Source organism: Paramormyrops kingsleyae, chromosome 13 (assembly GCF_048594095.1).
Source record: "Paramormyrops kingsleyae isolate MSU_618 chromosome 13, PKINGS_0.4, whole genome shotgun sequence".
NCBI classification, from domain to species: Eukaryota; Metazoa; Chordata; class Actinopteri; order Osteoglossiformes; family Mormyridae; genus Paramormyrops; species Paramormyrops kingsleyae.
In genome coordinates, this window is record NC_132809.1 from 11,049,751 (window position 1) to 11,059,914 (window position 10,164).

Sequence of the window (10,164 nt, forward strand, 5' to 3'; positions counted from 1 at the left end):
AGGCAACACAAAACACTACATGCAAAAATTGGCCAAGATACAGCCAAATGTTTGCTTAGACAGTTTTGCAATGAGCACCTGAGGCACCAGGCTGATGGATACATACAGTGCCAATGATAATTCATAATTACCTGTGACGTTTAAAACAAAAGCTGGGCTTATATCACCATTACTGTGCTCCTTGTGTGAGGGTGTGTGTTCGCTGTGGTATGCTTTTTTAAATTAAATCTGGGATGTTAGCAGAACTGAGGATTGCACCTTGTGAAAACAGTAAAAAATTTCAATAAAAATCTGACATCAGACATGTGGAGAGTTCATACTGTACATTTTTTTTACAATCTTTACATCCATAAACAAACAGAAGTGCCATGTCTAAAATTTACAGATATATATTGACATTTTTGTATAACTATTTTCATTAGCTTTTCCTCAATTTATTCCCTCCATTTTAATCAAAACATGATTAATAGGAAGGTTAACTACTGCTTTGCAAAAGTATTCAGACCCATATGACACCCTATTCTGTCATTTACAAGAACCTGAATTTTAAGGACACGGATTAGTGTCTCATCCCATTTAAGATAACCATAATAATAAAAGTTAAAAATGCTTAAATGCTGAGACTTTTGTCTCTGATATGCTGGAAGCACCAAGTGGCTTTTAGATTTTCTGTTGCAGCACAGTCTTGAGTTTCTTGGGGCCCACTTACAGACTTACACTGAGCTGGTGAAGAATCTTCATTTCTCTGTGCATTAGCCATTCTAGCATAGCTTTGGCCCGGTACCACATGAGAACAGTCATGATTATCAGACAATGTAAGAAAATTACTTGCAGGGTGTGGCGGTAAAATAGAAGCCACTTCAACCAAATTAAAACCAATGTAATAACAATGTGAATAAGATCATTATGTATGAGTGCATAAGTGACTCATCTGAAAAGACCAAATCTTTTCCCCAATTTAATTTCAAAGGCGATTTATGCAAAAGGTGCTTCACTCAAGCACTGAATTTAGCCACACAAATATGCTCTCAATAACACATCATGGGTGTGTCAATCCATGGTCTTAATTTAAAAATTATTTCATTGGCACTATTCTCCGCTTTTAAAATTTTAGCACAGCTCAGCAACTAAAATCTCAGACTGGCCAGTCTTCAGTTTGAGCAGTGAGGTGATGGATTGTATATTAAGTTCATTTCGTAGACGGTGACATCACAGTTATGGTCAGAATACTTTTGCAAGGCACCAGACGTACTGAGTAAGCAAATTAGCTCAGAGGTTAAGCATTGAGCCTTAGAGACTGATCCTCTCTTCTCCTAGAGGAGATGTCAATGTCTATGGAGTCCTTCCCTACAATGAGGCGAAGACGTTTAGCTGGTGGAAGGGGAATGAAGTCATCCTCAAATTCGTCATCAAAGCAGTCCCCCTCTGATGAAGATTCCGCATCGGGGCGTTGAGTCCTGTGCACTGCAGGTCGGCGCTCAGGACCATCTCGCACGGCCCGCGTAGAGACTCCGCTGGAGGTGACCTTGTCCAGGTGCTCCTGGGCGCCCTCCCGGAACTCATCCTCACGCTTCAGCTGAATCTTCAACTTGGTGGGGCTGCCGTGCCCTCCGGCACTGAAGCCGTTGTTGAGCTGAGCCACATAAGAGCTGCTCTTGTCCTTCTCGTGGTCCTTGCTGAACTTGATGCTGATCTTGGAGGAGCTGCGTGTGGGACTGCTGGCTCCAGGCTCGCTGGCCTTTCCCCCGCTGTTGTCTCGCCGTCGCCGCAGAGTCAGCTTGGGGATGCCAGAGTTATTCTGCAGGATGAGTTGCGCGTCGTAACGAGTGATGGGCCGCTTCTTCTTGCCCTTTCCCGCTGTCCGGTAACTTCCTTTGGCCTTCTCCCGGCGCAGGAGACCGGTGGTGCCACTACAGTCCTGGCGCTGTTCGTGGAGGCCTAACTGCACCCTGCCACAATCTGCCATGTCGGCAGCCCGGGCAGCATGGCGCAGATCTGGGATACCTTCCCGGAAGGAGGCCTCCCTGTAGGGATCCCTCTCCTCCGACTTGATGGTCCTGTCCAGTTTGGACTGAGACAACTGCCTTCGCTGTGGGCAGGCTCCCTTCTTGGGGCAGCCCACTTCCAGGCCATGACCATTCAGCTGAAGCCCATGCTCCATGTACTCCTCCAAATCCGCCGGCTCGGTCTTGACGACCACGCCGCCATTAACTGGCCCGTGGGCATCAAGCGGATCAGGCTGGAGCTTAATGCCAGAGCACCCCTGAGCAGTTAGCTGGGTCCGTGTGGACTGTCGAGTTCTGTAAGTACAAGACAAGGTCCCCTCGCACAGAGCGACATCTGCGGCGTGACTGTTTTCCTTCGTTGTGTGCCGGGTTAAGCACCCCCTCTGCTCCTCAACCCTCCCTTCTCCCCCTGCGTCTCCCTCGTTCTTCCCCGAGACGGCCTTACAAAGGACTACCTTGGGCTCCTTCAAACCCAAGTTACCAACGCTCACCTTGCTCTGAGCCCTCTGCTCAGACCCTCGGCAGCGACTCCTCAGCCTGGCCTTAGCAAGCGAAGTCTTCGTAGGCCTTGATCTTAGTCTCTTTGGTACCCTTGAACGATTCCTATGACTCTGTTTACACGATGAGGTAGAAGTAGGAGCTCTCGAGAGAGACTGCCTGGTTAGAGACCAAGTCCTGCTAAACTTTTTCACACCGGTGGATGTCCTTTTCCTTGACGCTAAAACAAGATTAGACGAAGAAGAGGGGGAATGTAAAACACAAAATAATAATGGACAAAAACTAATTCAAATTGCATTTCTGCACTGCCTACTGAGTTTTAAAAGAAGTTGTTAAAATCCATACATCTTTCAACAGCTTGTCCTGTACAAGTTTATTGGGTAGTTAGCTAAAATACTACAAAACATTAAACTGAAATTGTGTTTGATATAGTAAACAGCGAGATGCTAACCTGTTCATTCTCATAACAAAAACATAAAGCAGTGATTACACATGTAAACTTTGCATGTTTATCTTCTCTGCCATTGAACCACTGAACAAAAGCCCTTCGATTTGTTGTGCATCTTCCGCTGCCCAGTGTTCTGACATGAGATCACCTACATGTGTGTGCGCCGCGTGTTCCCTGAGTGTCGGCATCCGTGCCCACAGACTGGCCGTTGGAGTTTTTGCTTCCTTCGTCCAGTTTCTTCAGCCTGTTGAGACGCTTGTCCGTCTCTCTCAGCCCATACTTGCTGTTGATGACGGGTGTGGCAGGGAGAGGTCCGGCTTTTGATTTAAAAGCACCTGTTCCTCTTCTGCCAATAAAATAAAACAACAAATAAATAATATGTGGGTACACACACACACGTGTGTATTTTTTATACATACGTACATATATACAGGCAGCCGCCAGGTCAAGAAAGTTCAACTTATGGACAACTCGTACTTACAAAATGAATGCCATAAAGCTTACTGTATTAAAAAATTATTTTAAAATAATGGTTCATAATAACAAATGCATGTGCTTCAGTAAATAAATACTATATACTAAGACAAACATTTGACTGACACAAAATAAGAACCATATGTACCTACTCCAACTGACTTGGGGAACGGATATCGTTCGTGAACAGGGGACTGCCTGTATTTGCTAAGCATTTAACTACTAATCCATCCATTTTCCGTTTTTGTGCTAAAACCTCTGCAAACTCATATCCTCAATTCTAACAGTAAAGATGCTAAACGTCAAGCATTTCCTCCCAATGATTCTCTGTCAGTCAGCAGTCGCTAATCATAAAAGGAAAGGATTCAAGGGACAGCATCTTAAACCTTTCACAGGTGTAGCATTCACAGAATTCGTTGCTCTCCCCGAAGAAGCCGTCGCCGTAGTAACAAGAAATCTCCTCCCCTGGCTCGATGTCCCTCAGGACCTTGACGCATGCCGTGTCCCGACCAGTGGAGACAAACTGGAACATGCGGACATGTCAGCGGCTATCGGATAGTAAGATCATCCCCACCCGACACAGTGCGTGGTGCACGGCTCAACCGTCAGAGACACTTACTTTGCAATTTGGCCGACAATCTGAAAATAAGTGGGGGAAAAAAAATTGTTATTCCACTGCAGTTTTTGCATACCGAAGACTGGGGCAGATATGGGGCTAGGATAGGGTCACACCATGGTTGATGAAGGCGGCGGGCCCCAGCCACAACTGGGCGCAGTTCTTGCGGGTGGAATACATGACGCTAAAATCGTTTTCCCCGTGACGAAGGAGCATGTTCTCCTCGCTCTCCGACAGCTCGGCGATACAGCCAACCAGGTACTCGATCTTATCGTTCCTCTTCCTGTCAGGACAATGGAGAATCATCCTCATTAATACGCTATGATTCTTAGCGAACAGGCCCGCGTGCTCCAACCAGGGATCTTACCACTCTTTAGTCGCGACGATTTTGGCTCCATTTTGCTCCGAAGAGTACCGGTTACAAGGAAGGATTTCAAACCCACTATCCGCTGCAAACATGCGTAAATAAATGAACACCTGCAACCAGAAAAAAAAAGATCTTAAAGAATACCCACATTTTTTAATCCTGCACATAAGTGTTATATCACATTTAAATTATGTCAGAGAGAGAGATTTGTGTCACAGTCATGTTTTAAAAACGTATTACATGCTTGTTGAGGCGAGTGCTTTACATGCTCTTTGAAGAGCTTCTCCTGGGCCTTGGTCTTGTGCAGGCAGTAGTGCTGAGCCCATTCCCCAGTAGTCAAGGCCTGGAAAGCCTTCTCCAGGTTGTCATGCTTCTTGAAGCGCTCTATCACCTCCTTCAGCTCCTCCTGCCTTCCCTTAATAGGCCGAAACCTACAGAGCAAACGGAGACGATCGAATTTCACCCTCGCTTACAGCGCCCCTAAACAGATGTAAATTCGAGACATTCTCAGGCACAATCCTAATCATCTATCCATGTTTTTCCAGTTCAGCTGTCTTTAACTGGAGTGTGACTGATGTTTTAAAAAATGGACCTTGCCCTTCCTGCGTGCTGAAGAAAATGCAGATTCTGCGCACCTAGTGTTCATCTTGTGGGTCTGGAAACCCAGATAGGGGTCGAGGATGAGGCAGGTGCTGAGGTCATCATTCTCACATAGCTCCTTGGCACTCATTCCAGAGGAGGGGACATAGCGTCTCTCCGCCTCCAGGGGTGCAGTGCCAAAACCTGAAAAAAAGGGTGGGGGGGGGGGGGTAAACAGTCAACATTCATGCACATCACTGCTAGATTATCAGCTGTCTTCCTTCTTAAGGTAAATAAATTACTGAGATGATCAATAGCTTAGCTTCCTATCAGAAGACCTACAAGTCTAAACAGAACATGACGCCAGTGAAACATTGAACTTATTGAGCGTCAGATCACGGATAATAGTTGAAGTGCCATGCTAGGTCACAGAGGCCGTGAAAGGGGCACGCTGAGCCCAAGTCCTGCCGGCCCAAGCTGATTCCTCCACCAGATAACAAGGATCCGTTCCTACAGTAAGCTTCGACATGGCGAGTTCTGGGGGGAGCTGTAAAATATGAAGGGTCTTGATTACAAGTCTTTTGTTTGTCACTAGTTGCATCGCACCAGAGCAGCATTTTTTAGATGGATTAAAGAACACAACGGAACCAAGTATACACACACACAGAGAACAAAAATCCATCCATCTTCTAACCACTTATCCTAGAGGACTGAGATCTGGGGGGACCAGGTGCCCTTCCCAGACATCACAGGGAACACTCTGGATGACATGCCAATCCATCACTGGGCACATACATACAGGCACACAAACAATTATACACTACGGGCAATTTAGAGACACTAATCGGCCTAATTACACATCTTAGTGCTTAAAGGAAACCAAATCTCCATGGGGGAGAGATCTAAGCCAGATGTCATGAAGGTGTCAGGTAACATCAGTACCCGCCACGCCACAAAAACGCTAAGACTACTAAATTACCTACACACAGCTACACATTTGGAACAACCAAAAACATATGTGAGGATGCCATTTGTAGACTTTTGTTCTGCATTTAACACCAAAATTCCTTACTGGTCAACAATCTGAGCTACTCAGGCCCAGACACTTCCCTCTGCTCCCGGGTATTAGATTTTCTAACAAACAGACCTTAGATTGTCAGTACTGGAATGCACACCTCATCCACTGGAATCCTGAACACAGGTTCCTCACAGGCCTGAATGCTGAGCAGTGCTCTTCAGACTTTTCATCCATGACTATACCGCCATGCGTCCATGAAATACCACTGCAAAATTTGCTGATGACTAAACTCTGATGATGATGAGGCAGAATATAGGCTGATTAGTACTGATTAACAGGCTAAGCCAACAGACTGTCCGAGATCCTGAGTGTTTATAATTTCAGCGCTAACATGCACTTTGACGTCTACAATGTTATTCTGTGGTGTAATTGCTGCACAATGCAACAAAATTGCATTGTACTGTGGGATAATGAAAATAAAGTTCTTTTATCTCATCTTATCTAATGAAGTGGGTTTGGTGGTTTCAAGTCTGGTAGTAACCCTCAACTTTGGACACGTTTCACAAGCATGCCCACAGCTGTGATGACCTCTGTGCAAATGTGTGGTTTGACATAGACGGATTCCCGGGGGATGGTCAGGGACAGCACTTACGCCTGCTACATCTGCGGGTGCCAGGGGGGTGCTTGCCCTGCCGCAGCGGCTGGGGCCGGCTCGGGGGACGCCCACTGCAGAATCGGCTGCCGGTCTGTCTGCCGTTCAGCACCATGGTCTTGGATTCTCCCGGCCACTTCATACAGGCCCACCCCTCGGACCAGTTGCATTTAGCCGCTGCGTTGTAGGTTCTCTGTGGAGTAAACTGGGGGAGGGGTAGGGGAGGGGCAAAGCCCAGGCAGCCCTCTCCTGTGAAGGGGAAGGAGCAGCAGAATCCTGTATTACTGGGGTTAATTAATAGCTACTCATTTATGTAATAAGAAACTGGAACCACACAGTGGAAGATTCCCCGAACAGCCTGTACCCCAAAACTGCCCACATACACTATGAAGACGACGACAACCAAAGCAAGCTGGGCAAATCCTGCACTAAACTGCAAAGAATCAGTCATCTCCACAACCCCCGGCTGGTGTTCCACTGCATTCATGCATGTGACAAATAAAATTCTTGAAATCTGAATCATGAGAAGCACCAATAATAGTAAACAATAAGGCCATCCTAAGACACGAAAATGTATTATTCTAATCCATTTTACATAACTACTGCTTACTGGACAGAGATAATCTGCATCAGATGTAAATCTTGAACATAAGAATCAAGTTGTTAGTATTTATCAGTGATTCAGGCTTTAAACTACTGCCTTAATACCAGAACAAAATAGGTTATTTAAATAGTCAGCAATCATCTTGCAGACAGCACCCCTTAGTGGCAACAAATATTCATTAACAACTCAATTCAGCTGCAGCAGATTACACAGTAATCATGGAATGAGAGCTGCTGAATGGTCATTCACATGCCATGTATATTGTAGGGCAGGGATGTGCAATCTTATCCAGAAAGGGCCACTGTTTATGCAGGTTTTCACTGCGACTCCCTAATTAAATCACTACTTAGAGGACTGATTGGACGAAGAGTCCTCACACCTGGGTTTGAACAGCTAACCTAAAAGTTATCCCAAAGGATAACTCGGAGGATAAGATTGCCCACCCCTGCTGTTGGGTGTAGTATCCACAAGTATGGACATCTACATTTTTAAAACAGTATTTTAAATGTGTTGTATTAGTTCAAGGCAGACTCCATAAATTGGTGAATGAACATACTGCACCACAAAAAAACTAATAATTACTAATAATAATGCTTTATTACTGTTTTACAGATACATTTTAAAGGCACCTTGAGAATACAACATATTTAATATATACCGCCCCCCCCGAAAAAAAAAACAACACTGCGGAAGCATCGCAAATCCAAATGAACATATTTTCATCGACTGACGGGCTGGTTCATTTACTAACGGATCCATTGATCGATTGATTGATTTTACAGGCACAGCCTTTCTCATACTGACGTCAATGCACATGCAGCAAGGCTGCTTGGTCTTGTTTTCATTGAGCAAATGCTGCCACCTGCTGGCCGCTGCAGCCGCTCTATTGTTGAGTACCAACAGTTGATAAACTACACTACAACAAATCCTAAAAGTGCAGAAAACCAGGAACAGTGAGACGATAATGAATAATAATATTATAATAATAATAATTGCCGAAGCCGAAAGCCCCAGATCGACTTCATATGAGTTTGCAATGGTGGTGCTCTTAAAGGGTCTATCGTGCACATTAGGAAAGAGCCATCCTCTTCGGGTGTTCAAATAAATCTGTAAAAGTACTGAAGGTGGCTATACCTGTACATAACAGTTTGGAAAGAAAGCATATTTAAAGTGACTAGTCTAAACGTGCAGTTTCTTATCTAAACTGGGGTAAGTTGGGTAAATAGGCGAATGTGGCCTTGATTGTGCCTAGCGTGTGCATAGCCATCGTATTAAATGAAATATATGTTTAGCTTAAGTGGCAATGAAAATTTTAATGAAGTACACAACCTTTATAAAACACAATTAATCCGCATGACCCTCCGGGCTCTGTCTAGCATAACCACCCTTCCAACATTTTCACCCGGAAAAAAGTACCAAATAAAGGAATGATGTCCACTGTCGCCTATACGATGTTTTAAAAAAATACTCACTTCAGCCTTTACCCTCGGTTACAAACGCTGGGTCCTATGTATCCAGGACTGGCACAAAACCTCCTCGATTATACATCGAAAGAAACAAAAAAAATCCAGAAAATTAACATTAAAATTCAAGATGGCGGCCAGCACGGCAGAGCGGAGAGCGGACGCAGCACCGCCGGCGACAAGAAATAGAGCCGCTAAAGAGCCATGCCGACGGTTACACTCGGCGGCCGGGCCCCGCTCCGGCGCCTTCAGCCCGGCCAACGCCTTCAGAAAATTTACGGCTGCTCCCCGAGGCTGGTTGCACATCCAGAGGACGATCTTGTAATTGTTTTTAATCGTAGTCGGATGTATACAAAAAGTAGTGCTGCACAAAAAAAAAAAAACAACCCAGCCAATTTTCCCTTTAAACTGCTTCCCCGGTTAGACTGAGAGAGTCAACACTCCGCAGGCGCAGGAGTGGGGGCCAAGATATGAATAAAACATTGTTAGACTGCCCTTATTCGCAAATAAATACATTAGAATAAGACAAATGTTCAGGTTTTCCCGTCATGACCTACGGAAGTATCTATGTTGTAAGAATAACCAAGGCGTGTTGCTGTGTGCATGCTTCATGTACACACCTTAACAAAAGAGCACCACCCGCACCCTGCAACAGCCCCCCACTGATCGAAATCATTATTGATCGCCACTCTTTTAACATTGCTCCCCCCAGGATTGTCCCTATTTATGATAATACTGTTTAGCAATCTATTTTCATATAAATGGATAATGCAACGGCTAGGTAATACACTTCATCGATGTGTTCGTCGTTTTGTATCGAGGGATCAAAGATCATTTTCAATGTAATTTCTATTGATTCATGTCGTTTCAAGTGTCGTAATGTCAAATGTAGCTAGATGTGTATTCCTAGCATTTCAGTTTGAGAGACTGAGTGGGCTTCAGCATACATGCTTATATTTTTGGTGAGTGCATTTGAGGAGGGTTTCCCTTCACACCAGTGTTATTGTTAAGTAAGTAGTTAATACGAGTATATGAGCATAATTAAAATGTCGGCCTTCAAAACGACCAAAATAACAGTGGGTTCCCTTTTAAGTTTACCGTTTCATTTTCACTGCCATAATCCGTCCAGGACGATGCTATATTATATTAGGACTCAATTTATTTCAGATAATTAAGCGAAAACGGAAGAATGAGCTGCAGAACAAGTACCGTCCTTCTATTTCCATTTAATTTTCCAATTACAATACGGGTATCGGACACAATGGTTAACAGCGCCCCCTGCCGTCAACAAATATGACATTCTTTAGCGACAGTATTTTAATGGACATTTTAGCATGAACTCCCATAATAATCCTCAATAAACACAAACTTCCCTGACGAGTCAGTAATGACCGGAATTTAACAGTCACGGTGAAAAATAATGCATCTATTGCAGATTA

The 10,164-nt window shown here is 44.6% G+C and overlaps 1 protein-coding gene across 2 annotated transcripts; it reads right to left on the bottom strand.

Annotated features, from left to right (window-relative positions):
• Window positions 1-308: 308 nt before the first annotated feature.
• On the bottom strand, window positions 309-9,304 carry LOC111859433 (histone-lysine N-methyltransferase KMT5B-like). Of its 2 annotated transcripts, none has more exons than XM_023842072.2 (10): window positions 8,735-9,304; window positions 6,659-6,907; window positions 5,045-5,192; window positions 4,675-4,840; window positions 4,410-4,519; window positions 4,159-4,325; window positions 4,046-4,065; window positions 3,813-3,949; window positions 3,105-3,298; window positions 309-2,724 (listed from the first exon to the last, which is right to left on the bottom strand). In XM_023842072.2, the coding sequence occupies exons 2-10, from the start codon at window positions 6,798-6,800 to the stop codon at window positions 1,277-1,279; spliced, it is 2,532 nt and encodes an 843-aa protein (XP_023697840.2). In that variant the 5' UTR covers window positions 6,801-6,907; window positions 8,735-9,304; the 3' UTR covers window positions 309-1,276. The 2 variants fall into 2 exon arrangements, with proteins under 2 accessions (XP_023697840.2, XP_023697841.2); XM_023842073.2 differs by lacking the exon at window positions 8,735-9,304 and adding an exon at window positions 7,269-7,936.
• Between the last annotated feature and the right edge of the window lie 860 nt (window positions 9,305-10,164).